The sequence below is a fragment of the Prunus persica genome, chromosome G2 (genome assembly GCF_000346465.2).
Source record: "Prunus persica cultivar Lovell chromosome G2, Prunus_persica_NCBIv2, whole genome shotgun sequence".
Lineage (NCBI taxonomy): Eukaryota > Viridiplantae > Streptophyta > Magnoliopsida > Rosales > Rosaceae > Prunus > Prunus persica.
The window spans coordinates 19,098,006-19,122,371 of NC_034010.1; the positions used below are offsets into that span (position 1 = coordinate 19,098,006).

The following is a 24,366-nucleotide window of genomic DNA, read 5'->3' on the forward strand; positions in this document are numbered from 1 at the left end:
TTAATCGGGCCGGGCTAGACTTCAGACACCCAAGCCTAGCCCAGCCCAAGGCAGGCGGGCAATCTCAAAGCCCATAACGGGCCGAGCCGGGCTTTTTTTTCAATGGACCGGGCGAGCCCCTATCGGCCCATGAGCCCGCGGACCAAATGATGAGGCCTAATTCTCGCACGTAACATGTAGAGGCTTATGTTATATCGCATGTTGTAGTACATATAGTCATATATTTGTACACACACACACACACACATATATATATTCCCTTCTATTGAGGGATCCCTCAAATAATTTTATTTGAAGAACGCTCTTTAGGATACCCTACAATTCTTTTCCTAATAATCCAAACCATCTATTTTTTAGGTATTCATAGATCATCCTTACAAAAAATTAGACAAATCGAAAACTGTTTCGACATCCAATTGTGTCTTACAAAATCAATGAACACGGTGCTTTAAGAAAGTACTAAAATTTCAATAACTCAATTGAGCGGTCATATGATATCGGATTCAAGTGATTTTTTGTAGAGATGATCTTTGAATGAGTATCTACAAAATAGACGGTTTGGATTAGTGAAATACAATTCGGAGTGGGGCCTACAAGGGGTGTCCCTCAAATAAGTATTTGAGGAATCCCTCAATGGAAGCTCTCTGTATATATATATAATATTTTCTTTTTTGGGTCTGAAAAATGAGTATTTTTTACATACATATGCTTATACATGTAGTAGGTAACGATGTTGTTAAACAATATTATATGTTATCTAGTATCAGATTTAATAACTTGCATTAGAGATATGGTCAACATCAACAAATCTGATAATTTTGTGGAACATCCTCAACTGTATATGTTAATTTAGCATATATTCCAATTAATCAGGACAAGCAATTTTGTTCAAGCAAGATGTAGAGATATGAGCATGGGGTTTTCCTTTTCCATTCTACAACTTTGACCCATCAAGTCAACACCTTTTACTTGCTTGCCCAACCATAGCTACCAAGGCAAATGCAATGCGGGTACGTTTTTAGGTCAACAGGGTTTTGTTTGCATGTCCAACATTCTTATCCGAAGGATGGCTCAACTGTTCTTATTTCTATATATATATGGAGAAACTTCCAACATGGGTTTTGCTTCCATTCCATGCATGCATGTGTGTGTGTATATATATATATATATATATATATATATATATATAATGCACACATTCCATACAATATGATTTTTGGAAATAATTATATTTGATTAGGTTTGAAGAAACCCTGATGGGTAAAAGCAGCTGGCTATGGTGGTTTCATGCATCTGGGAAAACCAGCCAACGGTATTGAATTTTTATTTTAAAGGAAGTGGGAAAGTGTTTGATAAAATGCCTCAAAGAAACTTTTCATAGGCTAGAGGAGGTTGAGGCACACGTGTGGCCATGTCAATATTCCCAGCTACCTATCCCCCACTCTGGCATATCTAATGTAAGATCAATGGATATGCAATCAGCTTCCTTCGAATAGAAAAAAGAAAAAAGCAAAAAAAGTATTTGGCATTTGTGCGTTGCCTGAAAGATCAGCACTAAACCCTATTAGGCGACTATATTATATATGTGTGTATATATATATATATATAAATATATATATATATTTTTTGTTGTTCAATTCTTTGGATCTATATGTAAGAATTTAAGCTTCAGACCAGGCCAAGGTCCTAGGTTAGGAGATTTTGGAGAGCGTGCATGCTGCAGCACAAAACCTGCAGATGACCACATGCCATTTTTGTTCTTATATCTTCATTTTTCGCTGCTTTTTGTTTGAATCAATGATGCAAGTGCCTTTGAATTTGGGAAGTTGCAGCAGGTTGGCAGAGCAAGGGAGGCAGACATCATTTTCTAAAATAAGAAATTTATTTATTCATTTTTAATTTACTTTTGGCCAGAACCAAATAAATAAATAAAAATTTGATGAGGCTCAGGCCTCAAGTACTTTCTCACGTCCCTGTTGTGTTTGTAGCCTATACCCTTGATCTTGTGCATCCAGGATTTAAAACCATAGAGAAAATTCATCATCAACATGTGACTGATCATCCCAAATTGATTTAAGGTCGAAAGACAAGATGAAATTATAGAAAAAACAGAGAAGTGTAAGATCGTACTGGAATCGACTTCAGTTTTCAGGATTTGAGCAGTCTAAGACCAATCCTTGAACATATTCATGAAATTCACAATCTTGTGGAGAAGAAGAAAGGCCATTTATGGCTAAAGAAGAAGAAATACAATAGAGAAAGCTCCGAATTAAAACTTCGTTACAAGTTCCAAAAAAATATGGCCTCTGCTCCCTTTAAGAAAACACAAGCTTTGTCTAAAGACTTGCTCTGTTAACGAGTTTCAATAGAATCATAACTGCTTTAACTAATTAACTAAAAACGTTGTCTTAATCTTGATCTTATCCATAGTTCCAGAAAATGTTTCCAAAATATGATTCTCTACTTCATGCTTTGTGTAACAATTGCTATGCCTATTATGAAGAGCAACCTCAGGTGTGCAAGTATAGTGCCTGTGTGCTGCTGCTCTTACTCAGCTGTTGTGCCTGCAGGAGTCATTTGGTAAACAAATTTCCATCTAGCATTATTACATCAACGTTGACGTTCCTCCATAAGTTCGTACTACTACTTCATCGTCGCCTACTGCTAGATTCCTTTCTGTTATGCAATCATCAAGAAAGTAATCAAAAACATTAATTGATCATCAAAGCAAGTTCAGATACACAAAAAATAGAAAGTAAATCACTACATTAAAGAAAGAAATAGAGGGAAGCACGATCTCCTTTTTCTTCCCTCAATATGTGAAGAAATCAAATTCGAAATAGAAGTCACGCAGAAACAAAAATAGACAACATGGAACAGGTCACCACCACTTGCTGCCCCGCAGCAGAGATGCCGTCTCCAAGATTTGAGCAAACTACAACTATTATGCCAAGGGTCATTTTTTTATTTAAGTTTTGCATATAAATCAAGAAACATTAACTATCAGAAGCCTAAAGAGCAAGATAAGACTAAAAGAAGAAGAAACAGTATAGGATTGTAGATGAAGCATTTGCATCAGATAGTGTATAGCATGTACACATACCTCAGGAAGTCGAAGTTTCTGAATCACTTTCGCAAGGATCCAGGCCCTGTGTTAAGTTCGGGAAATGAGGAATTTTAGGCCAACCTTCCCTGTTTCTTTGTCAATTCATTCCACCACACATTTTGGATGCGTAGGCGGCAAAGGTTAAGTTATCTCCGCCACATGCTGCCATGATCCTCATTATTGAACACATCATGTTCCTCAGAACTACCAAACCTGAAGCTTTCAACTGTGCTAAGAAGTTGCCTAAGTTGTGTCAGGGACATTTGTTGCTTAGGGCAGTACATAATAAACACATCCTCGAGATAAGTGAAGCCTCACAGCCACTTCTCGGGCAGTGATTCTAAATCCTGGATCCCCTCAAGAGACAGAACTTCAACTGATCAGAAAGAGGGAAATGTTGTTGATTATCAGACTTCCTTTCAGTTGTCATGGTTAATAGTCTTGATAATATTTCAATGACATTCTTTGGGTAAAGTTCTTCAAATTGTTAATATAATGGGAAGGAAGTCAACTTAGGGCAGCCATTGATATACAAGTAAATGGTACAAGGAAATTATGAGACTAGTAGATGATGATGTTGCTGCTCATTTTTCTTCCACCATCCACTCAAATTAGGAAATTTAGAGGTATTAAGCGTTCCGAAGGATGGAAAGAATGCTGCTGATGCTGTTTTTTTTTCCTCCAACTCCATATCCCCATCTTCACTTAATGACGATGGAGTTAAATATGGACTCCCCATGGACATCTATTTTAAGAAATAACATTAACACAACAATAAAACAGCACTCAAATAGTCCACAACAATTTAAAGTTTGTTTTAAGCAAGCAAAGATAATACAAACAAATCATACCAAACAACAATGAGACAAACCAAACCTAATTTGAAAAGAAAAAAAGGCTTAATACATGAACCGTTTGACTGAAAGCCTACTTATTGTAAAAAATTAGTATCATGTCATACCAGAACTAGCTAGATGCAGGCTGAAGTAAACCAAAACAACAACCGGCTTTCGACATGTACACGCTTCTACATGGGTACACATTCAAATTCAAATAAATAGAGTAATGGTTGGGTTTCTATCATTCAGAATCATGATTCTACAGAAAGTACAGAATATTTGCATCCCTCCTCCATCCTCATATGATTCATATCATATCATATCATCTAAATATATGAGGGGAAAAAAAAAACATTTGCAGAGTTGCTCATCTACCCTACCATCATCCATATACTAAGAAAAAGCAACATCCCAAGGGAAAAATTTCATTTCCTACTGATTAAATTTTGATATAATATAGCATTATATATGGACTAAGTCTTGAATATTAAATTAATTCATTCTTTCCAAAACACTTTGATACCAAAAAAAGAAACAGAGAAAATCCAATTCAAGATTCCCAATCAATCAGCATTATTTACAGTAAAAGTTAGGCACCGATCTCAGGCGGCCAAGGCTGCCAAATAACGAAGGAAAGAAAAAACCCAAACCCCAATTCAATCACATCATACAAACAGAAACCACCAAATAACTCAACAAAAAAAAAAAAAAAGTAAAATGAATTCATAAATTCATAAATTCATTTCTAAATGTCAAACTGGGCGGTTGAGAGTTTACCTTGGAGAAATACAGAATGGAGTTAAACAGAAACCAGGACTGCTACTGGGTGAGTTTGGCACGACAAACGGACAATTTTTTCATCCAAATTCCAAAGCTTTGATTTTTTTGGATTTCTTTGAAGTTATTAATTTTTTAAGAAATCCAATTTGAGAACGACATTAACTATAAAAATAAAAAAAAATAGAAAAGTACGCAAAACCTAATTTGAGAACGACATTAACTATCATTAAAATTTATGGACGAAAATGCAAATCAATGTATAATTCAATAACCACAGTTACAATTTAGCCAACAAATAAATTAGCTCCGCTGCTGCCGTCCCATCTTTGGGTATCGCCAGGCGATATTCAATAAGCCCTTATGAGGTAACGACTATTTCAAAAGAAGAAAAACAAAATCCAACTATTATATCATACTCACCTCATAAACAAAAAAATTATAAATTAATTGAAGCTCGTAAAATGTTTGAATCATTAGGAATTTGCCCACTGCGATTATGAAATAGGGTCAATAAGAAGATAGAATTATTCAAATCATGACACATAGCAGGAAATTGCGATGGCTAGTTGATCTACGTGAATGAGTCTTCGCATAATTTATCTAATTTTTTACAACCATAATCTATGAACATAGACTTGAAAAATAAATAATTTCGATCATTGAAAAAATATTATAAGGGAATATATATATCCTTATCCTATAAACTACCAACGTGGACTGGTCATAGCTGATTTTTGGCTTCAAAGTTATGTCATTGGAAAGAAAACAAGAACATGGCTCTATGAGTAGAATAATGCACGCTTTAACAACTCCATCGGTTTCCTTTAGTTTTTACAAAGTCAACAATCATTTTCCCAGTATAACAAATACCTTTTTCTATATTTGAAGAGGTGTAGTGGGTTCAAGGTTTACCTAATCTCTAGATGATGATGTTCCTTATCTCGTGTTAGGTGGCAATACAAAAGAAATTATAAAATAGAGTTATAAGTGGTGAAATGTTGTATGTATAAAGATAGGGGTGAGTATGGTCTGGATTGGACCGATTTTACCATAAAATTATAACTGAATTAATTACAATAGAATGGTTTAATTCAGTTTAGTATTGACAAAAACCATTAGGAACTTGAACTAAACTAAACTAATTTTGAACAATTTGGTTTGGCAAGTTTTGGCCTAAGTCCAATCCTTTTTTCTTTTATATTTTTCAACTTTGTTAGCTCAATTACAACATAAAAAATTCATAACTTGCTATAAAATTTTCATTTTCTAACACATCAAACCACCCTAAAATTCAACATGCCATGAAACTTCAAAGTCCAATAACTAATATTGTTACAATTCAAGGATCAATTTTCAAAGTTTCATGAAACTTCAAATTAATTAACATACTTATCTAAATATTATTCAATGAGAGAATTGCACGTGTAAAATAAATACTAAAGAAGACAGTTCAATTCGATTTACGTCAGTTTACAAAAGCTTGCAACTGATCAAAACATATATGATTTTGTTCGATTTTAAACCGTTTGACTTTTTACTACCAAAACCCAACCAAATTGGACATTATAATTCAGATCGGCCGTTTGGTCAATTCGGCCCGATTGATGGAGATATATATTGACCTTGTGCTTGATTGGATAGAGTTGGGGGTTTTGGCTGTCTAGCTTTATAACATTTTATAAGTAAACTTTTTAATGAAGAAGAAAGATTCTGAATGTGCAACACCTCCACTAATCCCATACCAACTAAACTTTTATATAATTGTTTTGGCAGCAAGAAAATGGTATGCACTTGAACCAAATAAAGGTATTATTTGGTAGGTGAATGACTTTCCCTCTATTGTATATTACGAACAACATCTTATACCTTCACCTAGCTGTCTATATATGACATGTTTGCATTTTTCAAGCTCCTCAACTCTCTCTCTCTCTCTCTCTCTCTCTCCCCAACACAGAGAAGACTTGAGACATGGCCATAGCAACAGCGCTAGTAATTTTGCTGCTTGCAGCCCCAGCAGTTTATGGAGTGCAGCACACTGTTGGTGACACAGCTGGCTGGGAATCAAATGTAGATTATGTCACTTGGGCTGCTAGTAAAACCTTCACTGTTGGTGACACTCTTTGTAAGCCCTTTCTTACTTTCTCATTGTTAGTCAGATCTATACAACTGAAATTAAAATCCATATTTGTTTTATTTTTGGGATTCCGAGAGTGAGTAGATTATTAAATTAAACTCATCTAACGGCACATAACATGGTGGTGTGGTTGTTTTAATTCTAGTTTACTTTCGATCAAAAATTGGGTATGGACACTTGGCTAAATATGAAACATGTTTTATATATATGTGTGTGTGTGTGTCAATTTGATGTAACACCTGCTGACCAAATTTTTTGATCTTACCAGTGTTCACCTATGGTGCTTCCCACTCAGTGGATCAAGTAAATCAAGCAGGCTACAGTAGTTGCAGTTCAAGCAATGCCATCGGAACCCATAGTGATGGGAACACATCAATCCCCCTCTCACAAGCTGGTCCAGTCTACTTCATCTGCCCTACTCCAGGTCACTGTGCCAGTGGCATGAAGGTTACAGTCACTGTTGTGGCAGCTGGCAGCCCTCCTACCACTTCTCCCACAACTCCATCTCCACCCACCTCCACTCCGTCTCCACCCACCTCCACTCCGTCTCCACCCACCACTCCTGCCAGCAATAATGGTTCGTCGCCGCCACCCCCGCCACCTTCCGGAGCAGCAGCTCTTAGCATGAATATGCTTGGGGTTCCACTTGCGCTGGCAACCTTGGTTGCATTCATGGGCTAGGGAGGAGGCAGTGCGGTTGATCTTTTTCTTTCTTCTTTCTAATAATTGACCGGACATATTGTTGTGTTGTATTGTGTTGAATTGGTGTGATGTTAGATGAGAGATGTTAGATTTTTTATGTTTATATTATATCATATTCTGGATGGACGACAATTGGTTGTTCTTTTTGTTTCTATTATTCTAATTGTATGTTTTAATCTTTAGCACTTTGTATCCATCACCATTTAAGTAACGCGTTTGACTTAATCAACCGACCAAAGAACCTAACCCAAAAACTAACGGAATTTCATGAGAATAAAACAAGAGAACAAGAGTGCTTTTCTACAAACGTAGCATTTATCCAAGTTACTCACCAAACTATAATCTTGTCCATGATTTCTCCTTTTTTCCCTTTTGACTTAGAATTTTAAGAAGAAGAAAAAATAACACACACACAAAGAATTGTTGTTATAAAACGTCTATGCGGTTAGGTTTTGTCAAAAAAATTCGTTAGTTTGCTAATGTGGTATTATATGGAGCCCACAAATCTAATAATATTATGTTATATGATTTTAAATGTTTAAAGAATTAAAGAATTTCAAAATGGAAAAATCATTTTAAAAAATTTAATTAAAATTGTTAAAAAAAATTACTAAACCTAATGAAAATGACTATTTATAAGCACGTATATTAACTTTGAGGACCAAGATAACAAAAAAAAAAAAAGAATGCAACTTGATAGTTTCCCGACCCTCTTAAACGTTTTGTAATAAAAAAACCTCTACCAAATTAAAAATAAATAAATTTGATGACCTACCCAGCCAGCCCAATACACTGCATCCCCATTAGAACCAGCCCAACTAGACACATATCAATTTTTTGGGCTGGACCTATAAAAATTCATTCCTAGTTAGATCCAGCTCAATCCACAATATTCAACTCCCCACCCTCTCCCTTTTTTATTAGCTAAAAATCCTAAATCTAAACCCTTTCCTCGTTCCTCCTTCATCTAACAAGAGAGAAAAAAACAGAGACAGAGAGATGGCCGGTGAGGAAGAGAACAGCGAGTTCTACCTGAGGTACTACGTGGGGCACAAGGGCAAGTTCGGGCACGAGTTCTTGGAGTTCGAGTTTCGACCCGACGGGAAGCTCCGCTACGCCAACAACTCCAACTACAAGAACGACACCATCATCCGCAAGGAGGTCTATGTCACGCCTGCTGTTGTCAGAGAGTGTCGTCGTATCATTTCAGAGAGCGAGGTCTGCAACTCCTAATTTCTTTGTTTTAATTACTTATGATCTCTCTCTATTGGTTTTTGTTGTTAGGTTTTAGGGTTTATGGTATTTTGTTAATTAATTTGTTGAAAAAGGGTTCGTATTTGTTTAGGGAGATTTTTTTGGGGTTGTACAATGTCCGTAATGTCCTACATGGAAAAAAGAAACACTAATTTGGAGGAGTATATGATCTCATAAGCACCCTTCCCTTGCAAACCGGTTTTGCTAGGGCAACCCCTATGAGCCAGGGTGTGTTGATATGTTGGAATTTGACCATGTGGGTTTGTGTTTGTTTTGGGAAATTTTGAGGGTGCCGGGTTTATTTTATTTATTTAATGGAATTTAGTTGTGTGAATTTGTGTTTGTTCTGGGAAATTTTGATGGGTTGGAGTGGAATTTGGGTTTGTGGGATTTCCTATGTTTGCTTTCTCAGAATGTGAGGAGGGAAAAGATGTGGAGTTTCGGTGTAAGCTTAAGGAGACTTTTAGGGTTGGAGGGTTTTGGGGTTTTCATGTCTATTTCCTCAGAGAACTGAGGTTGAAGAGAATAAGATGGGTTGAGTTTGTAACCTGGCCTTTCATTTTTCTTGTGTAATAGACATGCATGCATTTCATTTTATGACTGTTATAGTCGTGGAATTGAGGGCTTAGGATTTTCTATTTCGTTGTTGAGGAGTTCAAGGAGATTGAGAAAAAATAAGTTATTTATGTGTTTAGTTCTTGTAAGTAATAGATCAGTAGTTGTTTATAGATGTAATTTAGTCTATGGTTTCAGTATTAATTTTTCTTTCAAGTTTCCTGGTTTCCTGCGTGGAGGTTGAGAGAAAAGTGGAAAACTTGAGATTAGGGAAACAGTAAGGACAATTGCGACTGTTCAGTTATAACTGACTGTCGAGCTCCCGAACCATGACATGCACGGATGTTTATGATTGGACAGTTATCACCAGGCTTAACTTTCTTCTTGAGATTATGAATGTCTTTTCTGTATTGTTATGAGATAAGATATGATTTTGCTCCTCTCACCATGTTTTTTATTTTGTCTGGATAAGGAAGAGAGTTATGTTCAAAAGGTGGCATGGGTTACATCCCATTTATACTATAAGTGTACATAAAAATCTAAAATAGGGTAGCAGAAAGTCTTATTCTCCTCTACTTTTTGGACCAAACAATTTTAACTGGTGAAACCTGAACTGTGTTGAAGAATTCTCATTGCTTCAAAAGCAAAGCTTTTATCTTTAGCCAAAGGCACCAAAACATAGATTAGTCACCCTTCTATGCAATTCTTTTAATTGAAAATTTTCTCTGTAGTTCTTCAGAGTTCAGAGTCCGTTTGTTTACAAATAGTGTGGTTGCTGACACAAAGGAGGCAAATATTAGAGAAAATAAACTTCATAAGTTTCCTGTTTTCAGGTGATACTATGGAAAACAATTGTATTAAGTTAATAACTGCGAGCTTCTGGTTTCCTGATGTTGTTTATGACTGTTGTGATTTGATTTTATTGAATTAACATTTCTGTAGCTTGGGTTTCTCTGGAATCTTGCAAGCAATCTGAATTGTCTTCTTGTGTTTTAGTTAAAGTTAACACCATTTGGATTTTGGGAATCAAGATCAAGCAAATCATCTCTAAATGGTGGAAGTTCTTTTTCTTTCCAATTAAGCAATAAGAATTGAAAGAGTTGGGTGGCACTGTGGCATTAGCTATGTCTTATGAAATGATGGAAAACAAATGCCCATTAATTGTATCTTTACTGAACAGTGGAAGTGCTTACCAAAAAGAAATTGCACCGTGAAAATCGTTTCTCAGACTCTGGTTAAACTAATTGTAGGATTGTTACCCTTCATGTTGACTTTTCGTGCAAATTGATTGATATATTCTTCCCAGAATTTGGTTAGTGGAGTGTCGTCGTCCTGGTTTCCTAAATTGGTTACATTTTTGCCTATCTTTAGATCTTGAAGGAAGATGATGTCAACTGGCCAGAACCTGACCGTGTTGGGCGGCAGGAGCTTGAAATTGTAATGGGGAATGAGCATATCTCCTTTACTACTTCAAAGATTGGATCCCTTGTTGATGTCCAGAGCAGTAAAGATCCTGAAGGTCTTCGCATCTTTTATTATCTTGTTCAGGTTAGTTGATTTACACTTTCATTTTATGGTATTAAGATTGCCTTTCCTTTTCTGGATTCATACTGTATACATAGGGATCAATGGTTTTTAGCTCGCTCTTGTTAGTGCTGGTGTTCCGACTCAACGTGTAAATTGCTGTGTGGTGTGAACTTCTTTGGTCGAATTTTCTTCTACTATTAATGGATTCTTCTTCACTTATATGTCTTAGAAAGAGAGAACGAATTATGCTAGTCTGTCCACTTAAGCATTCCATTTATGAGTCGAGACATCCTAGTTTTTTACCCTCTTATACAAGTTTTATTTTGACTTGATTTCTATTGTTTATGTCTGTCAGTGACGCAGCATGAGGTTTTTTTTAACCCAACACTGTTTCTCAATTATGCTTTTATTTGATTGCAGGATCTGAAGTGCTTTGTGTTCTCACTCATCTCTCTCCACTTCAAGATCAAGCCTATATAAGATGCAACCGAGTATCAAGTATCTGCCAGATCAGTTGCATTCATGGGTTGTGTATGCTTTTCCATAGAGTTGACATTTGTACTATGTAGGCCTAATCATTGACAGTTTTTGTAATTTTTGGTACTCGGATGATTATGAGACTCATAAAAAAAATGATTATGAGAGGGGATTTCGGAATGTATGCCAAAATGGAATGCTACAGTTTGCTGCAAACGCACTAGATTTTCAGTGCATTCTCCTGTGTGCGTGTGTTTTCGGGTTGCAGCAGTTAGGTGTCAAATCGGATTGATATAGTTTTAAAACCTTGTTCTGGAAATTTTATAGTATTAACTTGACCATTGTCTCAAGAGCTGAGCAGGTTTTTCTTTTTTCCTAATAAATAGTTTAGCCGCCCGGCTTTACTGGGGTCCTATTTTTCGAAAATCCTTTTTTATTAATAGTACAGCCGTGCGGCTATACTCTTTACATGGATAATGTGATTTTTTTTTTAATTTATAATTGTTTTCCCCAATTTTTGTTTATGGATTAGAGTGGTTTAGAGCATTATTCATTATTATTAGGCTATTATCTGAGTTTCTATTATCCCCTTTCCACTATGATATTTTTTCAAAGTTATTACTCGTATAAATAATTTGGCATTTTCACGTTTAATACTCGTATTATGCACGTACGTATTCTTCAAATTTAATACACTTATTTTTTACAAAATTTTCAATAATACACACAAAATTCATGTATTATACACAAAATACTCACATTTTATTCAATAAAAATTAAAAAATAATAATAACTAATTATTCACTAAGTAAATAATAATTAAACCATAACTACTAATTATAGTAATTAAAAAATAGAAATTCATTCATCAAAAAAAAAAAAAAGAGAACTCAGAATTCAACAGGTCTAGCCAGCCGGCTATACTAGGGTGCTTTTTTGAAATTCTTTTTATGAATAATAGTACAGCCGTGCTTCTATACTCTTTACATAGATAATGTTATCTTCTTTTTTTTATATATATAATTATTTTTTCCTGATTTTTGTTTATCGATTAGAGTGGAATAAGAGCATTATTCATTACTATTAGGCCATTACCTGAGTCTCTATTACCCCATTTTGAGTTTCTACTTTTTCAGAGTTATTACATGCATAAAGAATTTAGCATTTTCTCGTTTAATACTCTTATTGTACACGTATATACGTATTTTTCATATTTAATACACTTGTTCTTTACAAAATTTTCAATAATATGCACAAAATTCACATATTATACACAAAATACTCACATTTTATTGAATAAAAATTAAAAAATTTAATTACTAATTATTCACTAAGTAAATAGTAATTAAAACATAACTACTAATTAAAGTAATTAGAAAGGAGAAACTCAGAATTCAATGGTTATAGCCACACGGCTATACCGGAAAGAAAAATCTATTCATATAGTACAGCCGTGCCTGTGGAATATTCTATTTACAGAGTATAGCCGCTCGGCTATACCCAGAATTAAATGTAAGCGCAAATGCAATGCTACAATATGCTGCAAAAGCTCTAGATTTTCAGTGCATTGTGTGTATGTGTGTGTTTCGGGGTTGCAGCAGTTGATTGTGCCGTATGTAACCTGCCAAAAAAGAAAGTATTCAAACGGATTTCATCTTGGGTGTCAAATCGGATTAATATAGCTTTAAACCCTTGTTCTGGAATTTTATAGTATTAACTTCTTCTTTTTTCCGAAATCAAAATTTATTATTAAAGTCGAACACTTACATTGGCCTCGCATGCCAGAGTATTAAACAACCATTTAGGGGGAATAAAGTCCCACCAAAACAGACCCCCATTCCTACAGGCAAAAGCTGCAACCTCATGAGCAGCCATATTACAGCTGCGAGGAGCATACGTAAAAGTCACCTCTTGGAGTTCTCTTGTCACAGCATGGATATCGAAGAGTAAACCTTCCACCTCCGCATCCACCACTCGATCCCCTTTCACCATTTGAATGGCAGAGAGAGAATCAGATTCCACTATGATATGAGAGAAACCTCCTTGTTGGCAAGCCACCACAGCTGCACGGATGGCATCCACCTCTGCTATAAGAGCAGACCCATACCGCCTATCTCTTTTCCCTCCTGCTTGCAACATCCAACCCACAAAGTCTCTGATTACCCACCCATAGCCTCCCTTCATTGTCTGTGCATTCCAAGTCCCATCACAGTTCACTTTCACAACACCAGGTCTGGGCTTTTCCCATTTGTGCTGGACCCGTGGGGTCTGCTCAGGAGGTCTGGAAAACTCATTGATCAAAGAGGATTTCGCCGTACCAGCATCCCGAAACTCCCCCACATGCATAGCCAGTAGATCTGCTGCTCCCGTTGGGTTATAACGGTGCCCTGGAAGACCATAGCATTACGGCATTTCCAAACTCTCCATAACCCATAAGCCAACACTTGCATGAGATCCCCGGGTTGATCACACTCGCATATTTTCCCCACATACTTTCTATGGAGAGGGTGTTTGAATACTCTAGCAGTACGGGACAATCTGTGGAGACGATATTTGGGTAGGGAGATCAAATGCGGTTTGTGTGATCAGGAAGATGAGACTCAGGTGCACTTATTTTTCAGATGTGAGTTCGCCCGTGCCTTCTGGTTTGTCTGCCCTTTACAACTGCATACTACTACTGTTGAGGGTGGTGATTTATAGTATTAACTTGACCATTATGTTTTCTCAAAAGAATATATTCCTTCAAAGGTTTTTTTGGGTCTAATATCAAAATACCGTATGTTTTTTTGAAATATTCTCAGTTTAAACATTTTAAAAATTGAATTAGTTTCAGTTTAGTATCCTGAATCTTAAGAAATATTTACTCCCACAATTTACCGTTAAAATTTTCGTTAGTTGCTGATGTGGATAGAAACTTTCAAAACTTGACAAGAGGACAAGAGGAAAATAATTGTATTCAGCAACTTCGCTTGCGTAGAATTAAAGCCCACAACACAAGCACACGAGTGGGCCATTTGCAACTTGGGGTTTAGAAAGTGCAATAGAATTAATTAGAATAAGGGGAATGTTAAAAATCTTTTCTCTAACATTCTTTTTTTAATCTTCTTCTTTTTTCTTATAACAAGTGTCATTTTCCTTACACTTAAAACAATATCATTAATGCATCATACAAACTAGTTTTTATTTTTCAAGTTTACCCTTATTGAATTGTAACATCCCACATCGACCAACGGAAAGGGGGTGTTGTAACTTATATGTACATGCCCACCTCCATCTAATATGAGGCCTTTTAGAAGCTCACTGGCTTCGGATTCTTGAGAACTCCGAAGTTAAGCGAGTTTGGCCTAGAGCAATTCCAGGATGGCTGACCCACTAGGAAGTTGCTCGTGAGTTTTCAGAAACAAAACCGTGAGGGCATGGGCCCAAAACGGACAATATCGTGCTACGGCGGAACCAATCCGGGATGTGACAGAATGGTATCAAAGCTACTCTGTCGTGTGGTGCGAGTGTGCCGACGAACCCTAAAGGGGGTGGATTGTAACATCCCACATCGACCAACGGAGAAGGGATGATGTGCCTCATATGTACATGCCCACCTTCATCTAGCACAAGGCCTTTTGGGAGCTTACTGGCTTCGGATTCCATGGGAATGGCCTAAAGCGGACAATATCGTGCTACGGTGGAGCCGATCCGGGATGTGAAATGAATGTATTAACTCATTTTACTAACAAGCTAGTGTTTTTTTACAACTTTCTTACTACCTTATTAAAAAATTAAATAAGAAAATAAAAACTAAAGTTTTTTTTAATTATTTTTTTCTCAAAGAGGACGTATGTTTTGTTAAACACAAAATAATGATGATGTCACTTTCATAATAACAATGTCATGAAACAAACTTTATTTTTATTTATTTTTAATGACATTTTTTTTAAAGTTTAATTTTTAACAATGTGCTAAGGAAGTTGTAACAAAATTTGGATAAATTGAAGGAAATATAAAAGCTAATACATTTAAGGCTTATTTATGTACATGCTCCATGTGCTTTTAAACTTGTCTCAGATTACCACCTAGGCTTTGAAACGTCTCAAAATACCCCCAACACTTTTAAAGACTGTTTCACGTTACCCATTCCGTTAGTATTATAGACGTTCTGTTATGTGCTTTGGGCCCCACTTCGTTTTAATCCTTAACATTGGAGAATAAGGGTTTTTTCAGCTTCAGAAAAGGGGAAATGGAGTATTTGAGTGAGAAAGGGAAATTTGGAGAAGGCTAGGACTTATCAAAATTTGAGGTGGGGTTCGAATTTTGGGAGAATCTGGAAAAGAAATCACTATTTGGGCTGGGTTGCTGCTGTTGCAGCTTGTGCTCTTCTTCTTGAGTAGACTTCCAAACTTGCGGAGTAAAGGCTTCTTCTTCTTATGTCGGTGATGTTGCTTTGATGGAGAGATTCTACCATCATCAATGCTTTCGGTTGAAGTAACTTCATTAATCTGATCCAATCCCTCCTCACCACCCCCAACCTTTGAGTCCACTTTATCTTCAAAGGATTCCTGCTCTTGTTTCCTCTCCGGTGAGAATTCCTTCTTTTCAATCTTGCAGCTCTCCCAAATCTTATATTCAACTTCTACAGAGTCATCCTCTTTCTCTTTGCTCTCATCTTCTTTTGGTTTCCCATCCAAATTTCCCATTCTCACCCAAAGGTTGAAATGTCCAAATTGAATTGAAATGTCCAAATTTGTTGGTTCACCTTTTGGTGGATTAATGAACCATCATGTTCCCCAGTCAAGACTTGTCAAACAAGAATTTGACGTGGTCACTAAAGCTAGATTATCCTCTTGATTCTTGGACACATGAAGCTGCCTGTATATCCAGCAAGAAATATCACAAACACGTACAACACCAACTTAAACAGAGAGCTAGATTAATTTGCCAAAAGAAAAAAAAAGGCAGAGAGCTAGATTGAGGAACTCACATTGATGTAGAACAGATGGCAGATTTTATCGCGGTTGAGCTAGAAAAAGGACGTAGTGGGAATATGCAGTTTTGTCGTCCAAGCTCCGATTAGGACGCAAAATACCATTTCGGAAAGGGAACGACGCCACGAGTGTAACTCACCGCTTAGCCGTAACATATGATGGATTTTGGCATTCTGAGGTCGTTTGGCATTCCAAAACTGCAGTTAAAGTTTGGTAGTTAATTTTTCAATAAATTCTGTTTTGGACAGTTTAGGAGTTACGTTATTAAGACTCCAAATTAATTCTATTTTTTCAGTTTTATGTAATAACTCCCCTAGCAGTTGAAGGGTTGAGGGTTGTTGAGAATTGTGTATTTAGACAGGTTTGTCTAACGTTTCTAGTAACTCAGTTTTTAATAACATTATTCTAAGAGAGCTTCTCTTAATTTTCTGGTGAAATCCAGTTTACTGCTACAACTTGATTCTGCTTTTGACGTTTTGTTATAGATTTTGATTTCTTTGTGGTTTTCTTGGGCCTTCTATGGTGATCTTGGCGCTTCCTCTTCCTACTCCTAAGGTTCATCTTCCAGGGCACAACAGGAGGAGCCTCGTCCTCTGTTTTCACATTTTCTTCTTCTTCTTCAATATCATCATCTTCCTCTATCACAGTTATTGCTTTCTCATCATCCACATAGAAATCATCACCATTTTCCTCTAGCTCTGTTAACTCCTTCCCCTTCTCTTCTTCTTCGTCAGTACTAGAGCTCGGTGAAGGCTCGTGCCTGCACAGGTACCGAACCTGCCGGCGCTTACCCCACGTCACCATCCCAGTGAACTTTAGCTCCGACCAGCATGGACCCTTTTTGGAAACCACACTCCTGTTCATGACCTCACCGCTGACTGCTGAGCTCGGTGAAGAGCTTATTCTCTTTGTCGCAGAGGGTGCAGCAGCCCAGAAGCTACAAATGTTGCTCCGATCTGCAATCTCCTGAGCTGGGATTCTCCGGTAAAGCACCTCTGAAGCCATTTCTGTTGGCATCACGTACTTCTCGTTAAGCGCCGGAATCTGCTTGGCCAATGGTTTTGCGTAGCCTCCTTCGGTGATGTGCGTGTGGAGAGAGTGAATGCTTGGGAACCTGACAGCCACTTTGAGCGCACCCTTCTCACTCACCTGCATACACAAATGGACCCAAAACTCAAAACCCATATGAAATCAAAATCAAATCTGAAAAAGAAACAAGAATAGTGAAAACTATTTGTGGGTTTTGGTGAAGGCGAGTACCATGACGACCCGAACCGCCTTGAGCTGTTCTGGGGTGGTTCTGGGAGGGAGCTTAGAGTGGTCGATTTCATAGTAAGAGCCCACTTTAATGTGATCTATAGCCTCTGCAAAACCCACAAAAATGCACAAAATGAATCAAACAATTGCAGATAATGGTCCAAAAACGAATCAGAAGCAGGGAAGAATAAGAAGATAAAAAAGGTAGTGCACCTAGTAGCAAACAGATGGGCGATGGAGTGGCAGTTGTGGGCAGAGCATGTCTGGGCAAACAAGGGCTTGGTGCCTTATTTTGCCCTTGCTTCTTTTCCAAGTATTTCATCATCTTCTGAGAAATGAGAAAGACCCAGAGTCACCACTTACATTACATATAAACCCACGTACACTCATCACCCTCTCCCTCCCTCTCTTTCTCTCTCTTCAACTAAAACACACACAACACACACTATTCACCGCAAGCACTATATATATAGACCAAAACGGCGTAACAGAAAATAACAAAATATTATTTTGCACGGATAGGAATATATGTTTTCTCGCATTTTTGTTCATTTAAAAAAAAAAAAATTCTCATTTTTAAATTTTTTATTACAAAATTGCTCAGGACCATTTTGCCCTTGAGCTGACACATGCCGATTCTGCATGGACGCAAGTCGCTTCAGACGCGCGTTTTGGGCGAGCGTAGGGAACAATAATGTTTTAGCATTTAATAGTTGGTCGTTGAATAACTTGGAGGCCACGTGCTCCTTTCATATTGGAGTGGTCCCTACTCTACTCTACTCTACTCTACTCCCACCCCAGAGGCAGGAGAGAGAGTTGGTCAATATTGTTTTGTTTTGATCGGCAAATTTTAACTTTCTGTTGCACATAAAAATTAGGCAGAATTGCTGTCTGCTTCAGAACCCTTGTTCAACACAATTGCTGTTTGCTTCATACCACTGCACTCCAAATTCAAGACATTTTTCACAGATTTTGAGCAAGTGTTTACCTTTACACTTTGGACCCAGAAATCAGAGCACTTGCCACTGAATCAGCATCACCCCCACCTGCAAAGATGGTCAAAGCCATTCGAGTCCATGAGCTTGGTGGACCTGAGGTCTCTCTCTCTCTCTCTCTCTGTGTTTCCATACATATGCTTTTATGTTTGAATTGGCCGGCTGCTGGGTTGTGCTTTTTATTTTTATCAGATTATCAAAACTCACTTGTGTATAATTACTGGTCAGTGATTACTAGTCTTTATTTTTATGATTGTTAAAGTATTTGAGATTGCTGAATTCAATTCACAGTTTGTGTATAGTGTATCAAGTGTCTTCATAAATAATCCTTCACATAAGTTGGCCAGATCAGAAAACAATATATAGTTTTTGACACTGATTATTCAGTATCCATTACTTTTTTTTGGGTAAGGCAGTATCAGTTTATGTCTAGTTTTGCTTAAAGAAAATTTATCTTTGTTGTAATTTGTCTTTGACCTCCCATTTTTGTCAGCTAAATGCCATTATTCCTTTATTTTCATCGTCAATTTACTTATTTTTGTCATGTGATGGTGTTAGGTCTTGAAATGGGAAGATGTGGAAATAGGAGAGCCAAAGGAGGGAGAGGTTCGTGTGAAGAACAAGGCCATTGGGCTTAATTTCATTGATGTATACTTCCGCAAAGGCGTTTATAAGGCTGCTACGTTTCCCTACACCCCAGGTTTCGCTACATTTCTAAGATTATGAAGATACAGTTCAACCAAGATTGAGTTCTAGCCAATTTTTGACTTCATGTTCTTTTAAAAAACTTTGGTTTTTCTTCACAGTTTTCTCTAATAAACCTTTACCATGAGAATATATTTTTTGAAATATGATTAGGAACGATTGGGGTGAACCTAATACAACCTAATACAAGAACGCAGAGCATGACATCCGAGAACGATTTCCATTGTTAGATTTGTTATATATATTTACATCTAAAACTTGTTTGGGCTTTGACAATGGATTTGCACAATTTATTTATAAATCAAAACTGATTTCAGGTGGTGAGGCTTGTGGAGTTGTGACAGCTGTGGGACCAGGACTAACAGGCAGGCAAGTTGGAGATCTTGTAGCCTATGCTGGTCAGCCAATGGGCTCATATGCGGAAGAGCAGATCCTTCCTGCAGACAGAGTTGTGCCTGTTCCTCCTTCCATTGATCCTACTGTTGCTGCATCCCTCTTGTCCAAGGGTATGACAGCTCAGTTCCTACTACGCAGTTGTTTCAAGGTAGCTTTATATTTATGCAGGAGCATCTGGAATTTCAGGAACCACACATAGTCTGTAAATGAAGATAGTTTGAATTACAAAACACGAGATAACCACATCCTGGTGGTGATATTTTAGGCCATTCTTGTTTTAATATTCCTTGAATATGCGCGTGGCCTTGCAAAACATTTTATAGAGCTATTAGCATGCACCTATGAGTTTTCCTGTCAAGGAGAATATTCATTACTGTTATACCGTTTTGATTTTTATTGTTGTCATTGTAAAACATTTTGGGCAGAGATGCCCCTGTTTTGACAAAGTATGCTCAGTTGTGTTTGAGTTAGTCTTTTTCATTTGTTAATCATGAGCACTCATGGGAGTTGAGGAGCTCTCTCTCCCCCTCCCTATTTATATTTGTTCCCTTGAGACTATAAATTTTAACATGTCCTATCATTATCTGATGTAAGATAAAACTACCATTCTTGTTCTTTCACTTTTTCATTTGTGGCGCACTTGTTGACTCCGTTCCACTGGACAATCTGTGGAATAAAAAATTTTTAAAAAAAACATAACAACTAAGTATGAATTCAATGAGTAAAATGTCCAAACCATCAAGATAGTACACGTAAAAAAACAAGCTCTATTGTAAACCAGCAACGTGTAATCAACTAAGTACTTCAATCTTAATTTGGGTTCATTCTACAATTGCATGCTTAACATAGCCCATCCTATTTCCTAATGTTATATATGTTTCAAAAATTTGAAACTTATGTTGCTTTTGTTATTAGGTCTGACTTGAGTGTTGTTATACAGGTTGAACCTGGACACGCAGTCCTTGTCCATGCAGCAGCTGGTGGAGTTGGATCCCTTTTATGCCAGTGGGCTAATGCCCTTGGTGCCACTGTCATTGGAACTGTATCTACTAAAGAGAAGGCAGCTCAAGCCGAGGAGGATGGATGTCACCATGTCATAATCAATAAGGAAGAGGACTTTGTTGCTCGAGTGAAAGAAATAACATCTGACAATGGCGTCGAGGTTGTTTATGATTCTGTAGGGAAGGATACTTTTGAGGTAAGCTATACTTTTCTTCTCTCTTTTTTCTACAAATGAACAAAAACACAATCAAGGGAGTTTAGGGAGAGATCGTACCATGTTCAAATTCTGCATGAGTACATTTGAGTACGCTTCACCTTAACTTGGTGCTGAAGTTTCTCAATGCTGGACCAGGCCTATGAAACCAGATATTTTTGAATTGCAGCCGGGTTTATGAATTTTTTAAATGATGAGGGGGTCCATTTAGATGGAATGCTTTAAAGTTAGGAGTTGGATTTTGACAAAAGGCTTTTATGTCGGATCAGTCAATCTAGCTATATTTTATTTACTAAATTCTTAGACCTGAAATCTCGCTTCCCTAATAGACCCTAAAGTTAGTTACATTGTGATTGTGGTAGTGCAAACGGTTGGTAATCAGTAATTAAAAGAGAAGAAGAAAAGACACCCTCAAATAAGTGTGTTGTGTCGTGATCTATTCAAATGTTGCAAGCCCAACTGGTCTCCCAGATCAACATAATCTGGTAGATAATAGTTCTGGGTAGACCGTCTTTTGCTAATTTGTATTTTGGACGAAGAATCCTTAATTGGGAGTTATTGTTGTATTCAGGGATCACTGGCATGCTTGAAGACTCGTGGATACATGGTGAGTTTTGGGCAGTCATCAGGTGCGCCAGATCCGGTTCCATTGTCAGACATTGCAGTGAAGTCACTGTTCTTGACTAGGCCTAGTCTCTTTAATTACGCTGCAACTCGAGACGAATTACTAGGGATGGCAGGTGAGGTATTTGGTAATGTTCAATCAGGTGTGTTGCGGGTTCGAGTAAATCACACCTACCCATTGTCTCAAGCAGCACAGGCACACGAAGACCTTGAGAATAGGAAAACATCTGGATCTGTTGTGCTTATCCCTTAAGGCAAATATGAATTTGGTCTGTTCATTTTGAAGGCTACGTGGTGTGTGTGTGAAAATGAATAAGGAACGTTTGCCTTCATGTTCAGGATAGCTGCTGTGCCAAATGAAATGGATGTCTCCGACTGCAGTCATCAAGAAACTTTGTTAAGCTAGCAATAAAAGCAAGAAAAACTGGACTTTTATCTGACTAACTGACGGATTTACACGTTTCTAAGGTAAACCAAAATCAAGTCGTCATGTGTCCTTTGATCATGTCCCTCTCCCTCCACATAAATCTGCTCCATTAAACAGAGAAAAAAAGTTTGTGAGAGGTGATCTTGTAGATATCAGTTCAGGGGCAACAATAGATTCTAAGCGAACAGATGATTCTCGTAAGGATGAGGTTTTGCCTTCATCCTTATTTCTTAGATAGTTTTCTGCTATTGCACTCGTTTCATCCTCATGTTCCTTCAGAGCATTAATATGAGTTTTTCTCTTGTTCTTCAACAGATATTTTCTATAAGTATACCCTATTTTTACAACCGATTTGCTAGGCAATTTGAGTTATAACCAAACTAAGAGCAACGACAGTATAGATAATTGCTTTAGATCTGTTTTACCTAATGAGAATGCATCAAGGCCCTAAGGCTGATGTCTGGTCAGCTGGAGTCACCCTGCTTTACCTGATGATGGGAAGAACTCCTTTTTGAGATTATGAATGTCTTTTCTGTATTGTTACGAGATAAGATATGATTTTGCTCCTCTCACCATATTTTTTCTTGTCTGGATAAGGAAGAGAGTTATGTTCAAAAGGTGGCATCGGGTACGTCCCATTTATACTTATAAGCGTACATAAAAATCTAAAATAGGGCAGCAGAAAATCTTATTCTCCTCTACTTTTTGGACCAAACAAGTAGACTGGTGAACCTGAACTGTGTTGAAGAATGCTCTTTGCTTCAAAAGCAAAGCTTTCATCTCTAGCCAAAGGCACCAAAACAAAGATTAGTCACCCTTCTCTGCAATTCTTTTAATCGAAAATTTTCTCTATAGTTCTTCAGAGCTCAGAGTCCGTTTGTTTACAAATAGTCTGGTTGCTGACACAAAGGAGGCAAATATTAGAGAGAATAAACTTCATAAGTTTCCTGTTTTCAGGTGATAATATGGAAAACAATTGTATTAAGTTAATAACTGTGAGCTTCTGGTTTCCTGATGTTGTTTATGACTGTTGTCAAATGATTTTATTGAATTAACATTTCTGTATATATATTTTTAAGAAATTCTTTTTTATGAATAGTACAGCCGTGCGGCTATACGCTTTACATAGATAACATGATCTTCTTTTTTTTGTTATAATTGTTTTGCCCTAATTTTTGTTTATCGATTAGAGTGGTTTAGAGCATTAGTCATTACTATTAGGCCATTACCCAAGTCTCTATTGTTCCCTTTTGAGTTTTTACTTTTCCAAAGTTATTACCCGTATAAAGAATTTAGCATTTTCGGGTTTAATACTCAAATTGTACATGTATATACATATTTTTCATGTTTAATACACTTGCTTTTTACAAAATTTTAAATAATATACACAAAATTCACCTATTATAGACAAAATACTAACATTTTATTGAATAAAAATTCAATACTAATTATTCACTAAGTAAATAATAATTAAAACACAACGACTAATTAAAGTAATTAATGGTATAGCCGCACGGCTATACTTTATAAAAACAATATATTTATCGAGTACAGCCATACGGCTAAACCTTTGAAATATTCTATTTATAGAGTATAGCCGACCGGCTATACACTTTGCACAAAAGACACATGCTAAGTGCTGGGCGGGGTTTTTTGTAAATAAGGAGTATAGCCGCCGGGTTTTACTGGGGTCCTTTTATATAAAAAAATCTTTTCTATGAATAGTACCGCGGTGCGGCTATACTCTTTACATAAATAATGTGATCTTTTTTTTGTATATTGAATTTAGCATTTTCGGATTTAATATTCGTATTGTATATGTACGTACGTATTTTTCATGTTTAATATTCTTATTATGTGAGAGATTATTAACTTTTTAACTTCCTTCTAAGTTTTGCTGCATTTTGGGTGTTCCTCTTGGACATAACTCTTTGGTTCTCATCAAACATTCAATGTTTAATACACTTATTTTTTACAAAATTTTCAATAATACACACAAAATACTCACATTTTATTGAATAAAAATATAAATATAAAAAAATACTATTTCTTTTAAAAAAATAAAAAAGAATCTATTATAGCCGGACGGCTATACTATTTATATACGTATATAAAGACACACCCAGTGCACATGCGCCACGTGTCAAACAAGAACACGTGCCATTAGGGACCATGAATGATACAAAAAAACTTTAAGGATGCAATCTGATAGTTTCGCAAACGTCAAGGACGTTTTGTGATAAAAAGCCTTTTAAAAAAAAGGAGTATCGCCGCCCGGCTATACTATTTTAAAAGACAATTAGGGAAAAACTGAGTATAGCCTGCGGCTATACCATTTTTAAAAATACATTTTTATTCAATAGTATGTGAGAATTATGTGTATAATACGTGAATTT

At 36.7% G+C, this 24,366-nt stretch overlaps 4 protein-coding genes and 1 long non-coding RNA gene across 7 annotated transcripts; 3 read left to right on the forward strand and 2 right to left on the reverse strand.

Annotated features, from left to right (window-relative positions):
* LOC109947082 lies at positions 2,207-5,145 on the reverse strand. Of its 2 annotated transcripts, XR_002270075.1 has the most exons (3): positions 4,723-5,145; positions 3,104-3,851; positions 2,207-2,676 (listed from the first exon to the last, which is right to left on the reverse strand). It is a non-coding gene; the product is annotated as an uncharacterized LOC109947082 (long non-coding RNA). The 2 variants fall into 2 exon arrangements; XR_002270074.1 differs by lacking the exon at positions 4,723-5,145 and having other exon boundaries at positions 3,104-4,699.
* On the forward strand, positions 6,467-7,757 carry LOC18786386 (uclacyanin-3). 2 transcript variants are annotated; one of them, XM_020557886.1, is made up of 3 exons: positions 6,467-6,541; positions 6,680-6,847; positions 7,128-7,757. In XM_020557886.1, exons 2-3 carry the CDS (start codon positions 6,694-6,696, stop codon positions 7,538-7,540), a joined length of 567 nt encoding a protein of 188 aa, XP_020413475.1. In that variant the 5' UTR covers positions 6,467-6,541; positions 6,680-6,693; the 3' UTR covers positions 7,541-7,757. The 2 variants fall into 2 exon arrangements, with proteins under 2 accessions (XP_020413475.1, XP_007219192.1); XM_007219130.2 differs by lacking the exon at positions 6,467-6,541 and having other exon boundaries at positions 6,562-6,847.
* Positions 8,443-11,657, forward strand: LOC18785741 (protein mago nashi homolog). Its single transcript, XM_007220361.2, has 3 exons — positions 8,443-8,779; positions 10,742-10,918; positions 11,318-11,657. Exons 1-3 carry the CDS (start codon positions 8,561-8,563, stop codon positions 11,375-11,377), a joined length of 456 nt encoding a protein of 151 aa, XP_007220423.1. The 5' UTR covers positions 8,443-8,560; the 3' UTR covers positions 11,378-11,657.
* Positions 16,771-17,932, reverse strand: LOC18785989 (protein DYAD). Its single transcript, XM_007221106.2, has 3 exons — positions 17,821-17,932; positions 17,611-17,714; positions 16,771-17,499 (listed from the first exon to the last, which is right to left on the reverse strand). The coding sequence occupies exons 1-3, from the start codon at positions 17,930-17,932 to the stop codon at positions 16,771-16,773; spliced, it is 945 nt and encodes a 314-aa protein (XP_007221168.2).
* Positions 18,423-22,284, forward strand: LOC18787703 (2-haloacrylate reductase). The gene is made up of 5 exons (XM_007218278.2): positions 18,423-18,703; positions 19,161-19,302; positions 19,625-19,851; positions 20,644-20,901; positions 21,491-22,284. The coding sequence occupies exons 1-5, from the start codon at positions 18,662-18,664 to the stop codon at positions 21,794-21,796; spliced, it is 975 nt and encodes a 324-aa protein (XP_007218340.1). The 5' UTR covers positions 18,423-18,661; the 3' UTR covers positions 21,797-22,284.